General features: G+C 43.8%; 1 protein-coding gene across 1 annotated transcript in view; it reads left to right on the top strand.

Moving 5' to 3' along the window:
* Nucleotides 1-12,613: 12,613 nt before the first annotated feature.
* ADCY2 (adenylate cyclase 2) overlaps nucleotides 12,614-22,460 on the top strand; it is a 401,408-nt gene continuing 391,561 nt past the window's right edge. Inside the window, exon 1 of the mRNA XM_027607059.2 lies at nucleotides 12,614-12,826. Coding sequence (XP_027462860.1) covers nucleotides 12,614-12,826 — 213 coding nt within the window. The remainder of the gene's footprint in view (nucleotides 12,827-22,460) is intronic.

Raw genomic sequence — 22,460 nt, 5'->3', positions numbered from 1 at the left:
GAAGGTTGAAATAGGTGATAGGGATGAAGGAGTGTGCTTGCCATGATGAGCTTGTCATGATGGAATTGTTGAATCATTGTATTGTACCCTTGAAACTAATATTACACTGTATGTTAACTAACTGAAATTTAAATACAAACAAAATCATTAAATAGATTGAATTACAATGGCAACAATTAAAAAAAACTGTTTTAATCAACCTTACACTAAAATTGGTATCCAAGTAATAATTTTTGTCAATAATAATATTGGCTTAAATTCTTTTTATCTTTGGAAAATAAAATAAAAGAATTCTAAAAGCAATCCTTATGTTGATTGGGAAGGCTGCCAACAGAGAAAATCTAATTCATAAATAAAAACAAACCATTGGTAAGCATCTCATAATATCATTGATTTGCTCATAATTGAATCAAATAATTTACCCCAAGTTTTTTTGTGTGTGAAACAAGATGCAAATTTTATGATAGAACCAAATATGTATGATCACTAGTATTTATTTTTTTAATATCATTTGTGTCTTGATTCTATAAACTCTCATATAAGGTTAAAACAGATGCTTCCCATTCTCTAAAAATATCCTTTTTGAGGGTTGGAGAGTACTTACTTTGAAACAGTTTCACACTGTTAAATCCATTATATCTATATAATGGAAAGATACCATGAAAATATCTCAAGCTTTATTGGTAGGCTAAAATATAAGGTAAGGTTTAGATGTTTATCATGTGTGAATTTTCTAAGAGTAAATGTAATAAACTAGATCTGTTGCCAGTTGACTGTTCCGGACTCCAAAAGATAACAGTGCATTAATTTTATGGTATCATACTTAGAATTTTAATACAAGTAGCACTTTCATAAAATAGTGTGGTTCTTTTATTGTTTGCCTATTTGTGGTGTTCATGCTTATTAAGGTGTGTTTCAAGTGTATTGAAATATTAAAATTAATCAGAAGTCATCTTGTTCAATTCATAACAATCTATCATACATCTTGTGCTTCAGAATTACCAACTCACTAGATAATCTGTTACATTTAAAATGACTTGCATATAAGAAGAGTTCTGCCTTATATTGAACCAAAATTTATCTTCCACCAGTTGTACTGTTTTTAATTTTATCCCATCAAAGCATCTCAAACAAACTGCTTTCACATATTAGCCCAGAGTTCAAGGTCAATTCCTAATATATACTCATTATTTGAATAAATGATAGAATCACAAGCCTGAAAATATTTTTAAATAGTTCTTTAATTTTATAAATAATAAACCAAGATGTTTTTATTTCCCCCCTAAACCATGTGCCATTGTAGCCCCAGGGGGTGAGGACAAGAACAAGAGCATTGATTGTTTTTTACTCTTAAAGTTGACCTTCTTGACTTCTTTAGCAAGGCAATAATTATAAAAGGCAGGCTTTGCCAAAAGAGAAAAGAGGATTGTGATTTTTCTCTATGTCCCTTGGGATGCACACTGTAGCTTGCCAATTTCTCTAATACTTTGCTCTTCTTCCTTGCTAGCTCAACACGCATTGATTTCATTTGGGCATCTGGTCAGCACACACTCTGGGAAGGTGGACTCCAGGAGAGAATCACAGTGGACACTCAGGGACTCAGTATTCCCTACATGCTTCTGAATGTCTGGGGTCTTGGAGGCAGCTGAGGTGAGAGCTAGCTATCTTGCCTGGGACTACCAGGGAAAGTCATCCAGCCAGGGGATATGGAAACAAGTTAGGGAGAGAAGATTGAAGGAATACCACCGGAGGATTCCAGACAATCTGGAATACCACCAGACCCTGAGCAGGCTGACTGCAAGTTATACTCTCCATCAGCAAATGCTAATGGAGTGCCCAGGGTGGGCATACCTCAGAAGTCACTAGCCCCATCAGCAGGATCACAGAAGTGTTTATATGGATCCACAGTTCCTCCTGCCTCCTGCATAATTTACTTCCCCTCATGCCACTGCAAATTTTGGGAAGGGAAGGGTAGATCCTGAAAATGGGGCTGTTACCTAACACCTGGGACCTCAGAGCTAGGGTCTGAGGGGCCCTTCGGAAGGAATTAAATTGATGACTGCATTGCACTCAGTGGGCTTTCTCTCTTCTCTGCCCACCAGGGATGGAGCCTGTGAAGAAGCTCAGAGCACTTACTGGAAAACAAAGAAGTGAGATTCTCTGCACAGCCCAGTGCAGGGGGAGCCATCGTGTGGCTCTGCTGAGCCCCAGTGAGGCTTCCCTTTCCAGGCAGGCTCCCCACAACAAAGTGTGTAGCTTTGTGATTCTGACTCTCAGATTCTGCCGTAGGTACCATCTTTGCTCTGATCCTACCTCCTCAATGCCATTTCTAAAATTTGGCTTCAAAAACCAAATATCCACTCCCAATAACCAAGTCTAGATTTTTCTGTATGCTCATCAATCATTTAAAGCTAGCTATATTTTAATTATTTTTCATTTCTGGCTCCACCACTATTTAATTGAAATTATATCCCACCCATTTCCAAAATAGTTAGAATTCACTTTTTAATTAAGCATTATTTGAAATAGGACAATGTGAGGACTGCCACTAATCCAATAATTCCTCTGGGGAAGCTGGCGGGTTTTCACTCAATCATCAATCAATTAAGAAACAGAAAAACTTCCAGCTGGTTAAGAGAAACAGGGCAACTCAAAGCATAACAGGATTACATATGTATTACAATAAAAAAATAATAATAATGAGTAAACAAGATCATGACTGTGGACCATCCAGCTGTCTGAACAGCTTAAGCAGATGTTGTTCCTTCCCTAGAGTCTTGCATTATAAAGTGTGCTTGTGTGAGAATTTGTTTATGAATCCTGGGCCAGTGATCAAAAAGAAGATAAACAAGCACAAGTAATCATTCTATAAATGTTTAATAAAAAATGTTAAACATCCCTAGAGCTTACTAGCCAACAATCACTAGGCTAAAAGATTAAGTGGAACCGGTCCTTTTGCCTGCTTTCACTTGTGTTGCTGTATTTGATGAGAATGGCAACCTCCTAGAGGTTCAGCATGTCTTCATGCAAATCCCCGTGGTTGTTGGCTTTTTAGTACCTGCAGCCCATTCTGGGCTCTGAAAGGAGTCTAAGTACTAGCCTAAGTACAAAGATCATTTTATAAATTCCATTTTGTACTTTTGTTTAGATGTGATTCACTCAAATGCTGAATGGACCCCCAAAGAAGCAAAGAGCTGAATATAGCTTGGGTAAAGAATACTTCACTTACAGCAAGGAAAAACATTCTAGAAGGATCCAAATGAAAGAAGACATCTGATGGGCAATGTGTGAATCATCGGAATAATCTGATTCTGTTATGTGCTCACACTTGTGATTCCTAATGTCGCACTTCACAACTCCTTTATCTCTTAAATTTCCCTAAAAAATACTGTTGCGAGAGGGTAAGGAAGACTAACGGATATTTTTTTCGACACCATCAACATAGAATTAGCAAAAGGGAGCTATACATAGATTTGTAAACTTCTGTCCAGGACCGACATAATTCAGCGCACTTAAAAAGACTAAATATAATTACATACTATGCCTCCATGTAAGAAAGGCAGATAGATCATTGTTAACTGGATACCTAATTGCAAATTCTGTGTCTTAAGAATAGACACTTCACCCTGTAATGAAACAATGTAAAGCAATTTGAATCCACACTGTGCAACCTCCAAGCCTGATATTTTTTATATTTTAGTTCAGATATTTTAATATTAATATCTTTAAAATTTCAAAGTAGTTTCTTTTTTTTGAAAGATGAGCCTTCCATTTGCTGTCTCTGGAGGAAAATATATTTAGAAGTGAAGAGCAGCCTACCACAGCAGGGAAGACAGATTTTTTTTTTTCATGTATTAGTTATTAGACTGTAATGCAATAATGAGAGTCTAGGTTTAAGATTGCCTTTTTATTCCTGTAGCCTGCTGAGCATGAAAATGTCTTCAGCGCTTCCCAGTAACAGTGTAAATACAGCCTGTCTAGATAGGGTTGGCACGTAAACCTTAGCTGGCCATTTGGAGGTTATTTAATCTAAGGCAATTGGCCCCGTGAACCCAGCAGCCTCCCCCCTCTCGTTGACCCAGGTGCCACCTGGCACTGAAGTGGGAACCAAGAAAAGTGCATTTCAGGTGGCTCCTGTACCAGAGAAAGAAGATTATGTGTCCTTCAGCTAGGTTTCATCGATTCTTCATTGATTCTTCATTTGAAATATCATTTATGGCTGTGACAGTATTTTCTCTAAACTAGTTTTTATAGTAAAATGTACTCATTTATCTAAACATGTATACATTCTATTTAGAAGAAAAGCAATCGGTGTTTGGAAATCCTTGTCCTTATTGATATACATTATCATGCATTTTATATAATATGTTATGCATATTATTGCAGATTATAAATGCATATTATAAATGTAGTTCACATTTATAATAATGAACTACAAAATAAGCCTGGATGCTGGTCATTCATTCTGATGGATTACTCACAAGATGTCCTTTCAAAATGTCTTTGACTTAACCCTCCAATACCTGAAGTATTGTTTGAGAATAGTGCCTTCCTATTTTATGAAAGTCGTCAGGGTTGAAATAGCTGTGGGTGGAGGAGGGATTTCAAGAAGATTCCCAGATGAGATGATGAGCGTCAGTTTTCCAGGTAAGAGAAGTGGCGGGTGGTGAATGGGTGACCGTGCATGTGTTGAGAAAGATAAACTGAGGCACATTATTATTATTATTATTATTATTATTTTAAAGATTTTTATTTATTTATTTAACAGAGATAGAGAGAGAGCACAAGTAGGCAGAGCGGCAGACAGAGGGAGATGGAGAAGCAGGCTCTCCGCCGAGCAGGGAGCCCGATGCGGGGCTCGATCCCAGGACCCCGGGATCATGACCTGAGCCGAAGGCATCCACTTAACTGACTGAGCCACTCAGGCGCCCCCACATTATTATTATTTTTAAAATATTTGAGCAACTATAGATTCTAATCAGGCAACACCAAACCGAAAGTGGTTAGGAGGCTCTACCCATAGGTGCTGGAGGCTCCAACTTTATAGAGAAGATACAGAAGCAAAACAGAGCAATGATTTGATTGGGTAGAGGCTAAGTGGTAGCCTTATTTGGGAAAGCCAGGTTGACTGCTGTTGGCTGTTCAAAAGTTTCACTTTCTCAGATTCAAGCGCAGTGACTCTGGCGGCGGTTTTGGTCTGGTTAGGTCAGTTACCAGAGAACCACCCCGGTCTAAGAGCTTCCTCACTCAAATAAAGCATAGGGGAGGGGTGCCATCTGAGACAGAGGCAGAAGTAGGTGGGACCTCCGGGCAGTTCTGCAGCTTACTTTATCTGGAACTTAAATCCAGACTAGACAGTTAAGAGGGCAGGAGGTGGTTTTCTTGTGTAGATGGTGGGGCAGAGCAGGCCAGATTTCTGCTCCAGGGGGAGCACTTGAGGGATGGATCTGAGCGGGCAACAAGGCAGGCTAGGGATTCTAAAGCCCTAAGCAAGAGAATGGGGTTGTGGCAAAGGGGGGAGGCTTGAGAAAAACTGAAATAAAGTTGCAGGAATGATGGCTATTTGGATGGGGGCAGGTGACAGAGTGGGGAGCAGAGGACAAGTCCATGACTCTAGCTAGGAGGGAGGAGCTTTGGTGGGCATGATTTTGACCTCAATTTTCCGCCTACCTGTCACCTGAAACTAGAGGACCGTTTGGGAGGGAAGTGCCTAATAACTTAGAGGTGAAGATATTTATATGTATCGCATGTTGCAACACTCAATGTGCTACTTGAAAATATTTACTTGGGGTTCTTTTTGAAATCTTCCATTTAAGAGCAAAACACCCTTCATTTGTAATGGGGAATCTACAACTTAGTCCACAGACATGAGGGTCATAATATTTGGAATGAAATTTACAAGTATTATTACTTTTTAAAAAAAATACTAGTAATAACAAACAAAATCCAACCACCAAAACAACTCTCTTCTGAGCTGTTGTTTTTCATCTTTCTTCCTCCAATTTTGGTATCCACGCTTGGCAGTTAGAGTGACCACATGTGGAGTTGACCCATTCCATTCTTTTTTTTTTTTTAAAGATTTTTTATTTATTTGAGAGACAGAATGAGATAGAGAGAGAGCATGAGAGGGGAGAGGGTCAGAGGGAGAAGCAGACTCCCCGCTGAGCGGGGAGCCCGATGCGGGACTCGATCCCAGGACTCCAGGATCATGACCTGAGCCGAAGGCAGTCGCTTAACCAACTGAGCCACCCAGGCACCCAACCCATTCCATTCTATCCCTACTCTGCTTTCTTGCTGTCAAGTTCTCAACCATGGTTCGGGTGTAGAAAGGATGAGATTTCAAGACTTCAAGACTTTGAGATTTCGTAAACCCTTAGAGTCTTCATTGCCTGATACTGTTTTGCCTCTGATGTGTAACTAGGAACTATAATACTGGATGCCATTTTCTCTTGAGAAAACCAACTCCAAATGGTGCTTTCTCCAGATATTCTCTGCTCCTGGACCTATTTATTCTCCATTTATTTCTTCAGTATCTTATCTCCTGTGCTCTTAGCTTTGCCCTGCTGTGTGAGTGGAATTGGTAGTGATAGGTGCTCAATATTGCATGAAAATGTTAACCATTTTTGGTTTTGAAAGCATTGTGAGATTTAAAAAAAAAAGTATATAGTGCCAAAAGCAAACATTTATATATATATATAACCTCTTCAGGACTTGGGCAACATTTCTGTCAAATCAAGTTCTGATTAAAGTAATCCACTAGCATTATTTGTCAATTGTACTCTTTTTCTAGAAGAATGCAGTTTACCTTATGTCCTTACCCATTCAATCATTCATCCATCTAGCATATATTTATTAAGTACTTACTATGTGTTTTGCAAATTTTGGCTATTTGAGGTATATATAACAGTGAACAAAAGAAACAAAGTCTCCTGCCCTTAATGAATTTACCTTCTCACAAGGGAAGACAGATCATTCGGACACAAAAAGATCTGTGTGTGTTCCCTAAATTGCCACAGCATGGCACAGAAACACTCTCATTCTGCCTTTAAACCGAAGGAAATAGTACTCGTTATCAAATGCTTACATACAATTTCACAAATTTCTTTTGGGTATAGTCACTTGTTTTTATTGAATGTAAGTGATTTTTCCCCTTTGATCTAAAAATGTTGATTAAAATCCATCCCATTACCCAGTCCAGGGTACTCTAAACATATTAGAAAGATCCTTAGGGTAACTGGCACACTCACTTTACAGATACATAGACTGAAGCTCAGAGATGTCTATGACTTCTTTGAACATATGCAGCTGATGTCAGGGATGAGGCAAAAATCTAGCACCTTAAGAAAGTTATTATAAGAATATTGGCAATTATTACAACAGTGTGGGGTAACACAGCCATGAGCTTGATTTATTTTCAAAATTGAATGTAAAATCATGAATCAAGCAGTGGGAGTGGCTTAAAATCTTAAGCTAAGTTATCTAAATTGAGTGAATTCAGAGTTGGGCAAAAATGTTCGTGAACGATGTCATCACATTTTCACAGAGACCATTTCTTGTTCCTCAAAGTATATTATTTATCAGTTTTAGAATGTGATTAAATTATTCTTTCATTGACTACTTTAAGGGACACCTAAAAGATGTAAAAATAAAAGTCAGGTATCTAAGTGATCCACTTATGCTTGCTAAATAAGCCCCCTCTTCCTGTACCTCCCTAGGCAACAAATCTTGAGCACACATCTCTGTGCAGTGAATCATTGCTTTTTAGATCACATTCTCTGAGCAAGAGCAGAGAAATCGATATCTCTTACAAGATTGTAGACGTGCTGGAAACTGATTAGTCATTAACGTGTTCTCACTACCCCCGCCCCTCCCCCGCAGTGCTCATGAAGGGAGTCCCAGTGTCTTAGTGGATTTTGAAGAAAAAGTACCAGTAACAAACTTTGGAATGGCAGCAGGAATTTGTGAAGGGTCTCTTCCAAAACAGTTAGACCCTTGTCTCATATATTCAGGACCATAAATCCCACTAAATCACCTGAAATCAGATTTTAAAGATGATTCTATGAAATATTTATTACCATTTTGTCACTTGAGAAAAAGTTTATCAAATAAGCCAAGGAAGCAGGATCTTTCAAAGACATGTAGAGATCATGCCTCACTATATGGGAATGAAAATGAACATATTAATGTCACATTCAGCAACTTTCTTGAAGCTCTAAACACTGAGCTGCACAAAAGTTCCTTAGTGAGCTAGAAGAGTTAATGAGACTTTCAGGAGCCATAAGCTGGCTTTGGTTGTGCGGTTTCTGTATTCACAGACTCTGGTTCAATAAAAATGTAAATGTTATCTGGGTACACAAAACATATTTCATGCTGATAATGAATCTGTTGACATACTGTTCATACTTTATTATATAAATTTTAGTGATGTATTTGCCAGAGAGAAACGAATACACAGGGAAATACTCTGTGCTCAGCTCTACAATATGCTCCGGGTTGGCACACGTCTGTGTCTGTCCTTGGCACGGTTTGCTCGCCTGCCTTTATTGAATCAATCAGAGCACTGTGACATTGGGAGGAGGACAACAGCATCCTTATTGACCGAACTAATCTAACTAGATTTGGAATAGGGACTAGAAGATGGGTTATTTTTAAAGCAAAAGCCATTGGCTCAACAGCCGCGATGATTTACCGGATTTATAATGATTCCGGCGTGTCAGAGTGTACGTGTAAGATGGTCAGCTGAGGAGGGGCGAGGTGGACAGCAGTTCCCAGGAGCCTGTCTGCTTGTCCTCAAGCCTGCACCCCATAGGCTCTGCGTGCAAGCGGAGATGGAGTACTGTTTAGTGTCACCAGCCAGCAGGACCCGCTCTCGGATTTGTGGGGCCCAGGGCAAAATGGAAAGGCGTGACCCCTGCCCTCAAAAATCATCAAGAATTTCAAGATGGTGACAGCAGAACCTTAGATCAAGTGTGGGGTCCCCCATGCAACTGCAGGAGTCACACACCCTCAGGCCTGCCTTGCCTGCTGGGTTCTGAGGATGGAGGGCTGCCCCCTAGCGTTCCCCATCCCCCCCCCCAAATTCTCCTTCCTAATGTTTTTCTTTTTTACACTTCCTCGGGGCCCAGTTAGAGCTTCCACAGTAGTTTCTTTGCGCGTTTTGTCACAAATAAACTGATACGGAGTAAAATTATGGGAGGACTCCTTTACTCTCCATACACTAACCTTGGCGTAGCAGCCTTGTTGTCCAAAAACGGGAAATGAACCGGCGGACGATCTGGGGTCCCTTTGGTGCCAGAGTCTATACTTCATGCCCCTAGCTTTGTGCTAAAGAGCATTTTTAACTCCACGTCATCCCTCGGTTATTACTTTGTTTTCTTTTTTCTTTCAAAGTACGAACTGTTGTGAACTTTTAAAAAAGCGTACTTGGCGCAGTATATTCGAAAACACCTAGAGAAGAGCGATAATAATTTTATCGGTTCACATTTTATTTTTTCTTAAACATAAAGCATTGACTGAGGTCCCAATAAAAATAAGCACCAAAACTAAAACAAAACAAAACAAAAAAACTCAGGGAAGGCTGGCTAGCCTTGATTTTCATATTCAATTCCTTCCATGATCTTTGTCTATGATGATAAAATTTAAATTGAATGGAGGAGCTGGGGATGAATGTTGATTTTTACTCATGTTTTGTATTGCGTAGCCCTACTTTTCAAAGCACATTGGACATTCCTAGAAGGGTCCCAGGAGGGCCCAGTCCTTTTTGTTTAATTTATTATTTAATTTATTGTTTTTATTCCCCTCTCTGGACATCTGGCACATGGTAGGCATAAAAATAATGTGTGTTGAATAAATTAATGGAAAAAAATGTATGATAAAAAATGTCAGAGGGTCAAAGTGCAAAATTCCCTCCATTGCAGTCTCTCTGATTATATTTTACCATGGGATTTAACAAAATCCCCTAAAAGTCTTATAACAACCCCCTTTACCATATGGAGAATATATACATGGTATAGACACTGGTAGTTAAGAATACGCCACTCCCACACTAGAAAGAAAAAGAAAATAATTAAACATTTACTTTTCTCTCTCAGTCTCTCAATTCTTTTTGCCCATCAATCTAAATGACAGATTATTTACTTTTTCTTCTTTCTTGAGTAGGTGAAGGAAGATGTTTATCAATACAAGTGGTGAAGACGCAGCAACAATTGGAGAGAAGATGAATAATAAGTATTTTGCTTCAACACCAAAGACTGGAAATGCACAACTCTGCCCAACTCGGAAAAACCTTGGGCACAGAGAGGAAGAGAGGATCCCCACAACAGAAACTGTCTAGCCTGCCCCTGGACCGCGTGTCCTTAGGAGAGGTCAGGGTCTGGCCATTTCTAAGTCCAGTTCATCTATGCAGTCATTGCAACTTGCTCTCAGGACCACCATGAACCTAAAATTCCCGGTCCAAAAGAAAGAACCGAGCCCGGTGGGCGGGTTTGGAGTCGCCCCGAAGGCTGAACTTGGCATTACCCGGGTTGCAGTCTACAGTCAGGATGGTTTTAGAGGGAAGGGCTGACAGGGCAAGCCGCAGGCAATAGCCAACTAACCCGACACAAAACAAGAGTTTCATTCTCCCCCCAGGGCGGGAGACTAGCCTGTGATGCAAACAGGAGCATTCAGGGGAGATCTTCTCCATCCATTGTCTCCTTCATTTGTTGCCCTCCCCAGGTCTCAGGCAGGAGGGAAGGCCCGGGACCAGGTGCAGCCTCGTGGACAAGGACCCCAGGCTCAGGAGCCGGCGTTCGGGACACGCCCCTGAGCCCAGCCTCTCTTCTCCGCCTCACCCCCGCCCCCCTACCCCCAGCCCAGCCCTCCCGCCGCCGGTTGAGAGCTGAGCCTTTCGCTGGCCCCCGGGGCAGAGCCCGCATTAACTGCTGCTAAAAACACCCCCCTCCCCCAGAAGGCTCTTGGTCCCCTCTTCCAGCAAGGTCTGGGTACTGCGGTCACGGGTCCCAGCTCGCAAGCCCCGATTGGCGCAGGGGCAGGACAGTCCTGGCGGGCAGCGGGGCAGTTAGGGAAGGTTTCCGAGGTTAGGCGGTGCCAGGTGTGGTCTACTGGAGGGGACCACGAGTGCTTAGGAACGAGCCCCTGGGTTGTTTGCTGGCGGCGTGAGAGAGGAGGGTCGCCGTGCCTCCGATTCCCTAGGCTTTGGGAGGAGGTGGGATTTGCGGGTCTTTGCGCCGGACCACACTAGAATAGGAGGAAACCTCCAGAAGAGTGGGCTCCTTTGGGGAGAACCGATTATCTCCTCTATCCTTCAGGGCGAGAGCCAGAGGCCATGACTCCCAGGCGTGTGGGGAGGGGACACCGTCCTTGTCCGCGTCTGCCCCCACGTGGCTCCAGCGCGGTCTCTGGCGCCTCCCAAGGTGGCTATCCCCAAGGAGGGGACGATTTCCGAGCGGACCCCGCCCGAGCCAGCACCCGGCAATCCGGGCGCGCCCTCGCTGCCATCCCCGCCAGGCCCGTGCGGGCCAGAGGGCGCCCCCTGAACCTCCGATAAACAACACCTTGGCCTACTGGGCACCCCCAAAGTGTGACAAGCTGACCGTGTAGGGTGCAAGTGAGGCCGCCTACCCAAGGACGTGGCGGGGTACAGCACTCAGGCATACCCGCCTCGCGTCTCCATTTGGCATTTGGGGCAGTTCTCCGCTAAGGGGACTCCTCGCGCCCCAGCGCCTCTCCGCCCCCCCCCCCCCCCGCTGGGAAGTCCCCTGCCCTCAGTGGGAGTGGGGAGGAGCGTGGGCACCCCACCCTCCCTGCGCTGAAAGCAGGAGGGTGGCAAACCCCTACCAGCTAAGGGGGGAGGGGAAGAGAACCCCTCCTTGGCGCTCCCAGTTGGTCAAAAGGAGGAAGTTCCTGCAGTCCTCTGGGTAGGGGGCAGTAAAGGGTGGGAGGTCTCCTCCTGCCGCGCGCTGAGCTAGTGCAGAGGACTGCGGGAGCACCCCCCTCCCACAGCCCCTGGGAGGCCGGGGGCCCCCCTCCCGCCGCGCTCCGAGCTCGTGGAGAGGAGGTTAGGCGCCCCCGCAGCCTCGGAGCGAGGTGGGACATGTGTGTGTTTCGGGGGGGCAGGCAGTGGGAACCCCAGGCCGTGCTCCGCTAGTGGAGAGGAGGTGGGCCACGCAGAGGCTGAGTGTGGGAGGGCGGAAGGAAGGGACGTCCCGGCTGCGGCGCGGCCGGCGCACCCCCCGCCCGGCACTCCCTCCCTCCCCGGCCGCGGGCCGCCCCCAGCGCGTGGCCCGGCCGTCGGGGGGCGGCGGCGGTGGGCGGAGGCCCGGCTGCGCGCCGCGCCGTAGGGGGAGAGGCGGGCCGAGGGCCCCGGTCGCACCCGCCCCCTCCCGCGCGGTGGCGGCAGCGGCGGCGCCGGGAGCTGCCCCTGAGGCCGCCGCCCGGCCCCCGCCCGCGCGTCATTGCGCCCAGCCCGGGGCGCCGAGCTCCGCCCGCGCCGGAGGCCCCTGCGCGCAGCTCCGAGCGCGGCAGCCCGGCCGGCCGAGGCGGCGCGGGGGTGGGACGCGGGCGGCGCAGCCCCGGCCGGGCGCGCTCGGCGGGCGCCCCGCGAGCCGGCCCGATGTGGCGGGAGGCGATGCGGCGCCGCCGCTACCTGCGGGACCGCGCCGAGGCGGCGGCGGCGGGCGGCGGCGACGGGCTGCAGCGGTCCCGGGACTGGCTCTACGAGTCCTACTACTGCATGAGCCAGCAGCACCCGCTCATCGTCTTCCTGCTGCTCATCGTCATGGGCGCCTGCCTCGCCCTGCTCGCCGTCTTCTTCGCGCTCCGGCTGGTGAGTGGCCTCCCCGCGGGACCTGCCCCGCGCTGTCCCGGTCCCGAGACGACAAGGACGCAGCCCGGCGAGCCGCGTCCCGCCGGGGGCGGCCCCTCGGCCCGCAGCTCCCGGCCTCTCCTGCCCACCCGCGGCCGGCCCGGCTCCCAAGGGCTGCGGGCGAGAGAAAAGTTTCCTTGGAAGGTTCTGCCCAAAATAAAGTTGCCGGGGTGTTCCCCAGGTGGACGGACAGGGCATGTGCCTTCCCTGGCTCTGCGCACCCGCTGGCGGAGCCCGCTGCGCCTTCCTCCCCGCGCCGCTGCCCGCAACATCTGCTCCAGGAGCGACCAGCCGGCTGCTTTTCGAGGCCACTGCATGGCCCTGGGAGCAGGCGCTTTAGTTTGGATTGCCCCTCAACTCTCCAAAGCCTGCCTTGGGAAAGTGGGAAATGGCGAGGGAAGTGAAAAAAAAAAAAAAAAAAAGATATTATTGTACATTGTGCCTTGCAATCTGTGTGTGTTTAGTGCCACAGACAGAGACGGGGTGTTGACCTGTTGTGAGTCCTCATCCTCTGAGCCTGTAAGTAGCAAGCGCTGATGAACCCCCGATTTCCTGTTTCTAGAGAGGTAGTTAATCGTGTTTACTGTTTTGTGCAGGTTATTAAAGTGGCTTTCATCACTGGGAGCATAATGCAACTCAACAGCTGATGCCAATTTTTCCAATTTATATTTTTCAAGCAGGAATCCTTGGCTCGCTCCCTTGAGCAGTGAGGGAAAAATCTGTAGATGGCGGTAAACTTCCTGTTACCGATCATTCTGGTTGTGTGGCTCAAACTTTTGCACTGCCTCTGATGATTATGTATGTGCAGATTGTGCCAGGCATCGATTATCCAGGGAGATATTTTTGGTCAGCGGTTGATCTGGGGATGTCTCTACTGAATGATAAATTTTTTAGCTCAGAATATAAGCATGCACCTATATCCGTGTCCACCGAGCTGAGAAATGGTTGTTTGGTTATATTTCACCAAGTGTGGAAAATAGCTGTCCTTCGTGTTTGGCAGTTTGTTTCTCATATCCTGAACCAGATGGTACTCAATTATTATGCATGGGAAAACTTGGTATCATCATAGAGTTCTTTAAAAAGTAAAGTTTTCTCTGCCCCCCCCCCCCACTACTAAAGAAGTGCTGTCTTCTGGTGGAATTCGGTGAGAATAAAAAGTAGAATGTAGGAGATAATGACGCCACAGATCGAGAACTGGTTCTTAACAGAGTAACACATAAAGCCGTGAGCATCTTATGATCCTGTATTCTGAGTGTGAGTTCAAGGCAGTCCTCACACCCTTGTAATCAGCCTCAAATGCTCCCTGGAATGCCATCTTGATCTCTCTTCACCACTTTTAAGGCTGGAGGCTGGGTCTCTAAAAAGCGTCTTCTTTTCATTTCCGTACTTGCAGGGAAGAAAACATGTCAGTTTTCCCCTGGAAATTTGTTCTGCCAGGACATTGCTGCTTGTGATTCTGTTGAATCTGTAATTCAAACCCTTCTGGCTTGTTCTCTTCCAAATGGAAAAGGAGGAGCAGGTGATGGCCTATTTATAGTACCATTAATATGTTTAAAGACAAGGGCGAAGTTCACATCTCCAACACACACTACTTTTTTTCCTATGGTATAGATCTCTAATTTCCTAAACCCTATTGATGTCGATGTTCTTGAAGAGATCTGAGATTCCGTGTAGTCCAGCTAAGAGCACCCTTCTCTTGAGTTGTTTCGAGCTTTGGATTTGTCTTCCTTTATACAATTCCATTATGTTCCACTTTACGTGGTTCAAGTGCTGAGTGGTATCCTTTTAAAAGTTTATCCAGGCATCTTTACTTTTCCTTGAGAATTCAACCTTTCCACACTTTCCTGGCATTCAGCTAAATTGTCTTAAGCACATTTACCATGGCATGGCTGTAGCCCAGGATGATGTCCAGAGGCAACAGAATGGACTATTCTTTGCTATACCTGGTCCACAGACTGACTGCTATGTCAATCTTTTGAGGTGAGGAGCTATGCAGAAATGTTCTAGAATCAGGGAGTATGACTGGGGCTGGTAGAGAGGCTCCCTTCAGGTGGGGACTGGGGCTGCAGGGCCAAGTAGGAGGTGGGAAACCCCTGGAAACAATGGGCATAATTATCTTTGGATACCGGACTTTGGGAAGGACTGGGACAGTTCTGAGCTCTGGACAGCTTCTCTTTTGCTTTTAGTAATATCATAAATAGCAGTTCCACTTTCCAAAAAATTCTCTCCGTTCACACAAAGATGGAGCACTGAAAGATGGGATGGTGTTCAGGTAGAGCTGTGTTCACACCGAGTGGGGTGAGTTCATGTCTCAGACTGACCAGGGCTCCGCTACCTCGGGAAGATGGAAATAGTCGCTTGGGGCTGGGCCAGGGTGCCACCTTCGAGCGCTTTACAAGAATAGCTGGGCTCTGATGTAATTCAGGAGCTCGGCAGATCTATTTTTGCTGCCTGAAATCTTGGACAGATTTCTTCTTTCCCATGAATCTGCCTGATTTTGGTTTCTATTAGACTTCCATCAGTTTTCTTGTAGTAGAAAAAGTCTGACAATCTTCTTAACGCCCATCCATCCTTGCCTAGAACATTTGGATCACAAAATGATCTCGGCATTGTCCGAGTACATAGTAATGTTTTGCTGTATGTAATTGCCTTTGTATGAAGTGACTTGATATAGCTGTTCAAAAAGAAAGCAGTAAGTTTTGTCTTGACTTAGTGTCTCCCTAATTGACATTACTCACAAACCGATTTCCCTTAATTTCTACTTAGGATCAGTCCATGAATCTGTAGCGGTTGATCTTGAAGTTAAAGTAGTTCTTGAAGTATTCTTATTATACTGTCAAAATAAATTCTGAATTGAAACGTCATCTCACTTAATTATTTTCTACATAAAAAGCTAGTAAGTAGGGATTTTTTTTGTTTTTTGCTTTGTTTGTTTTTTAAGGCTATTCGATAGCTTTAACCCCATATTTGTTAGGAATTATCTGGACATGAAATAAATAGGACACCTGATAGGATGTCTTGAATTTTAACATTTTTTTTTAAAGATTTTATTTATTTGACAGAGAGAGGGAGAGAGACAGTGAGAGAGGGAACACAAGCAGGGGGAAAGGGCAGAGGGAGAAGCAGGCTCCCCGCCGAGCAAGGACCCAGATGTGGGGCTCGATCCCAGGACCCTGGGATCAAGACCTGAGCCGAAGGCAGACGCTTAATGACTGAGCCACCCAGGTGCCCCGAATTTTAACATTTTGTTTAATAATATGAAAAATATTTTCTGTTGCTTTTCATGGACATTTTAATGATAGTACAGGGCATGATTGGCAAAAACGACTTGACACCTGACGTCAGAAAACTTGGAACTAATGAGGCCAGACTTTAAGGGTCACTTCACTTTTGAGGACTGGTTCTCATTACTAAGTGCACGGAAACCGTCTATCAGCATTAAATCCTGTCTCATTTATTATGTCCAGAATCAGAATGCTTTTCTCAAAATTGGCCTGCCATTGTTAGGAAAGTTGACATAAATTTTTCACTTTGTCAAAATACCAGCTGGCTCCAACCAGATTTGTTTTAGCTAAAATTTATGATTAGAAATAGTTAATATTTCAACCGGAATGGAAAACTTTTGCTCCCATAAATTTTAAATAGTCAGATATTGCAATAAAATAGATTTTTTGTTTGAGTTTGTTATTGAAATCCATATAAGCATATGTACTTTGATTAAATATGTAACATGCATGATTTTGACTAAGAATATGATCTCCTTTCTTGCTTTTACATGATTTGGTGTGAGGTAGTCTTTCAAACAATAACCATAACTGCTTGTCATTCCAAATCAGTTTTCCAGCATTGGGTATTTTTTTCTAGGGGCAGATATATCAGTGTTTCTTTTAGGTATACAGGGAAAAAGAATTTTAATCCTTCCAAACCCAGTCATTTTACAGGGAAATTGGCTTTATTATTCCAGACCATATTTCAGTGACCCCAGTGGGTGGAAAGATATCAATAGGGAGAAACTCAACGCTTCACCCTTTTCTTGGCGTGTAAAGGCTGGAGAAGGCAGCTAAATATGTCTGGCATCTCCTCTAAGGAGCAGGAAATTCTGTGCATACTTCCTCTAGTCTCATAATTCTGGGGGTGCATGAGAAATAGTGCATGTTCTTAGGAATTGGAGTAGAGGTAGCTAAAGATACACCTTCCTGCAGATTTCTGTGTATACAGGAAAATCTTACGTGGCAGGTGTTTGTAATTGCAACCAGTAATTCACAAGTCATTTTAGTTATAATTTAACTGTGGTATAAACAAAGGATAAAGAAAAAATGGTAATTTTCTGCAGAAAAGGTGGTTGCCATTTAGAGGGGCTAACAAAAAAGGCTTCGGAAGCATCCTTGGGATATTAAAATGCATAATGAAATATCTGCACAGTACCTACTCTTCTCCCTTTAAAAAAGGCAGAGCGGGTGATGGTTAAGAGCATCTCTCTCCATTGACCCTTTGGCTTTGTCCCTTTCCATCTCTGTGATCTTCGGCAAATTGTTGAACTCTCTGTGCCTCAGTTTCCTTGTGTGTAAAATAGAATGGTACCTGCCTTCTTAGGCGATGGTCCAAATTAGTCCATGTGAAGCAGTTAGAGTTATGCCTGGCATGGAACATACCCCCAGGAGCTACTGGGTCTTTTGTTGTTGCATTTTTATTGTTGCTCTGAAGGAATATGTCACACAGCATTAAAGCTGAGATGGAACTCATTCTAGATGAGGACACTGAGACCCAGAGAGGTGAGCTCATTTCTTCAGGGTCTCCCAGGTGCATTGCTGGGGCTGGATGCAGGGTGCTTGGCTTTTCCTTGGGAGCTTTTCTGGAGACCGATGCAGATCTAGAATTCCTAGCTCCAGTCCTGGCACAATAGCTGTTTCCCTGTTTAGATTTCATCCTGATGTGAATGTCCTCAACCGTCATTCTGTGTGATGGAGTTATACTTCACTGCTTTTCTCTTTTAATGTTTAAACAAATCTTGGTGGAGATGCTTCCCGACGATGAGCTCAGTGAAGTGGGTGTCATTTACTTTCATTAGCTGAATATTCCCAGTGTCTTTCCCATTAGGCAGAAGATACCTCTGTGGCTGTGCTTTTGTTGTCTGAGAAGTCACTGGCATAAATACTGTGGCATGTAAAGTCATTCCGATTGGGATCTATGTGTGAAATTTCCAGATTCTTACTGATATTTTTGAATCATTGTGTTTAAGAGGTAATAATACTGTTAGTACTGATATATTATTACTCTGTTAAAGGTGTTTGTTGGCGATATTAATCACTTTGATATGTCTGATCAGTAATGGCTAGTGGTAGAGTCTACACTGGGTGTCTGTGAATAATCCGCTCGTCCACTAGTCCTTTCTATGACTTGATATTGGCATTGGCACCGTGCATTGGACTTCACTCATTCTCCTTCACTGCTATTTACTGAGTGCCTGCTGGGACCAGCTCTGGGATTGGCGCCCCCCCTCCCCGCCCCGGGCGGCGCTCCAGCCGAAAGTGGCTCATCTCTGATGCACTGATGTCATCCTTCAACTCCTGTTTCCCTCCCTAGGATGACCTGTAAGCCTGGACCCCAGGGGCTGAGAGCACCTGCATCTGGCCCCCTCCAGCTCCGCAGTGTCCCTGAGTGGCTGCCCTCCCCTGGAAGCCTCTTCCTCTCTGAGCTGCTTATTCAGCTTCTCCGTCTTGAGCTTCAACAGTCTGTCCTTTGCTGCATGTTCCCATCCATGTGGGTTTCTGCCCCTGACGCCTGCAAAGCGCTTGAGCTCTATGATATCATTTCACCACTGCTTTACTATCATCTGACGTCCAGAATAGTTTTGTGAGCTTGCCTTGTCTCCTCAACTAATGGATGGTTCTTTCTGGGCAGAACCCGAGAGTTCCCCCTACTTACCAGGACACTAGCCCTAGCGGAGGCGCCTCGTGAGCGAATGTAAAATTTATGGTGTAGGTCCGGTTTCTTTTGTGGCTGGTATTTCCATCGCGTAGCCTACCGGTTCACAGCGCAGAACTTTGCTGATAGACCTGGATCGGGGTTTGCTTTGGCACTTAGCGTGTGTTCTGGCAAATTCATTGATCTGCCATAGGCTCAGATGCTTTGTCTGTGAAATAGCACAAGTAACACAACCAGGCTCGGGTTGCTCCATCGGGCTTTAAGAAGGTTTGATCATATGAACATTTAGCACAGTGCCTGGTGCATATTGCACCCAAAACAAATGTAGGTCACTGTTACTAGTATCTTTGTACCACAGAGGGTTTTCCTTGTCAGGGTCTCCTGTAGATGTATTTCTGGCTGAAAACCACATGAGTACTAAGATTTTTAAATCTGGGTATGAAAGAGCAGGGGATGTGTTTCTATTTATCTGATAAATGTTGTGCATAAACTTTGAGTTACTAAACACAGATGGAGAAGCATAGATTAATGTCACATTTTGACATGTTTTTTTATTTTCTAGCACTAAAATTCATGCTACATTGACATATTGCCCTCCATATTTCTCAATTTTGTTGGCTTTCGATAATGGTGTATAAAATTACCAAGAGTAATTAGATATTTACGATGTGATTTCTTGGTTTTAAACCAGGAAATTGACACACCCCTAGAAAATTCTGGATTGCAACCACCAGGTGCATTTAAGAGGAGAGGAGAGGGTTGTTGGGCTAGCTCAGGTGTTTCGTATTTTGAACAAATTGAGGCATGGGCTAATGTTGCTTCTCTGCCCGCTTTGTATAAGGATGCGATTAAAAAAAAAAATCACAGGGAAGGGAAAAAGGAGAAGTTCTAAAGAAAACTTCATGAGTACAGCCGTTGATTGTTGTTAATAATTTCTTTTTGTTCCTTACTTTTCCTTGGGCTCACGATTCTGACCCCAGAAGCCATACTCAGGTGAGAGAGTGATTGAAGTGGTAATGGGGAACCATCACCCGAGAAGCCATTGTGAGCTACTGCCAACTAGTTTTCTGACTTTGCCCAGGTTTCTAGAACAATGGTGCCAAGATAGAATAAGAATATAGACCTGGGTCGAGGCTCTTAGGGATACATAAGGCCCTTTGTATCTTAGAATCGAACCAACTCACTTTTAAGAAACTTGGTGCTAGGAATGGGAATTGTCAATTATTAACACAATTAAAATATATTGGATGGATAATTGATTGTGTTTGAAACATACAGACATAAAGTACAATCATGTCTTTTTAGAACGCTGAAATCCCTGAGATTTCTCAAGATGGTTATTGCCTGAGAGAATCCTATGAGTAAATCAAGTCTCTCCGGTCACCACTTACAGGAGGTTCCTGGTGGAGAAGATTGTGGATCGATACTGTTGGAACGGGGCCTTGACTGCAAGGTCTTGAAATTAGAGCTTCTACCCATTCCACTAATGACCTTTAGTGCCCCTCAGATGTGACGACGTTAGGACGTTACACCTACACCAAGCCAGAGCTCAAAGGCTCTGGCTCTCATTTCTACGTTCCCATCCCCAAGACCAAATCATTGTGTGTGTGTTTTAAATGTCTGTATTATTATTTTTTAAAGCTATATAAAAAATAAAGGGCAAAGTAAGATTTCAAGCTACTAGTGATCTGCAGACATTATAGAGGAAACAACATTTTAGACTAGTTTACTACTAGGATCAGCAATGGTGTTAAACATTCCGAGAATAAAGGAATCGGGTGAATACACGTGAGAGAGGTAAGAGCCTCAGACATATGGTGGATCAAATGTCTAATCCTTTCCCGTCATCGGCTTGCAGTTAAGTCAAACATCTAAGAGCCACGGTCTTCAGAATTGGAACGTTAGGTACACAGCATGGGATTTATCATTTGACTAATTTGATTCTTTTGTTTTTAAGCAAGATTTTCATCAATCTCTATCTGGCTTCCTTATTTATTATATTAGAATAAACACCCATGAGCCCAGTCCAAACTAGAATATGTCCAGTGACGTGTTTTAGTCTGTATGTCACTCCTCTTCTCTTCCCATGCCTGCCTTCAGAAGTAACCTTCATATTGCACTTTTTCTGTTGGTTTTTTTTTGCTCATTTTGTCATATATATGTATGTATGTATATACATGTTACTGTATGTGTATATAGATATAGGTATATATTACTATATGCGTATGGTGTGAGGTAGTGATGGGGATCATTTGCATTTTTCTCCTTAAGGTGAATGAATATTAATCACTTTAACTGTTTCTTTCCCCACATCTGTCATATGTCAAAATTCTGTATATGAGTGATTTGTTATGTGTTCTCTATTCTGTTCCATTGGTTAAGTTTTTTTTTAATTTTGTTTTGTTTTTATCCCTGAGTACTGCATGTACACAGACACACGTACACACAAGCTCTATAATTACTGAAGCTTTATAATCAGTATTTAGATTAAGCAGAGCAAGTAACATTCAGCTCCTTTAAATGTTTCTTGGTTACTCTTCACCTTTTTTTCTTCTCTATAAACTTTAGTTAATCTTATGTCAACCTCCATATGAAAAACTCAACTGGGATTTTGTTAGTGTCGTATGGAATCTATTGATTCACTGATTAGAATTGCTTTTTTATGATACTTAATTTCTCTGTCCATGAACAACAGAGCATCTCCCTAGTCATCTTGTGTGCTTTAGTGAAGTTTTACAGTTTATATGTTATTCTGTAACTTGCTGTCTTATCCTCTTTATAACTAATAAGTGAAATACAGATTCAGGTTTCCTATGTAGATAGTCGTATCGCCTGAAATAATGAGAGCTTTAATCACTTTGACTACAGAATAATCCAGCATAGTCTACTGCTTGTTTACTGGGTATCATGTATACTACTGTTAACTCTGTTTTACTTCTAGATAAAGAAGATAGCACAATCATGCTTCTACCTAATACGATGCAACTCTGCTTTGTAGAACTGAAAATACGCCAGCCATCTCCCTAAAAGAGGATATGAAGGGCCATTTTATCCACTTTAGTGATGTTCATTTCTCATCTGTCTAAGGAACAGTGTACTTTAAAAATCCTTTATCTTCCGTACTTGAGTTGAAAAGCTATTCATACACTATTCATATATCTCATGTTATATCAGAGGGAAAAGAAGAAAGATAATTACTTAATATGCACATACACACACACACACAAATACATTCATACGAACCCAAGGAAGAGACATAGCTCCTGCCATTCTCAGTTCTATAGCTGATCCCAGGGACAGAGCTGGTATTCTAACGTCCCCCTACTGCCCGTTCCGTAGTCCCTGTGCCCGGTGCAAGCATCTTATCTGGTCATATTTCCTTGACAGGTTGGGTGACATAAACAGTTGCTTCACCTGGTACTTTGCGAATAGACTGTATTTGTTGTTTCTGTGCATTTTTATCCCGGGATATGGGAGCAAAACAGACACCCTACAGTCTGCATTTTGTCATTCTCTCCCCTTCTCTGCCCGCATCGTGTGTGTGCAACCCAATTTTTCTTGATAGTGTCCATCAGTCACCCCAACCGTACTAAAAGCTCTTTTCTACCCACGGGTTTGGTGACATTAGTCACCCAGAGTGGCCAGAGAGCAATCTCTGTGTCCAATTTAA

This window comes from Zalophus californianus, chromosome 5, assembly GCF_009762305.2.
Source record: "Zalophus californianus isolate mZalCal1 chromosome 5, mZalCal1.pri.v2, whole genome shotgun sequence".
NCBI lineage: Eukaryota > Metazoa > Chordata > Mammalia > Carnivora > Otariidae > Zalophus > Zalophus californianus.
The sequence above is the reverse complement of the archived record's forward strand: the minus strand, read 5'-3'. Positions and strand labels throughout refer to the sequence as shown.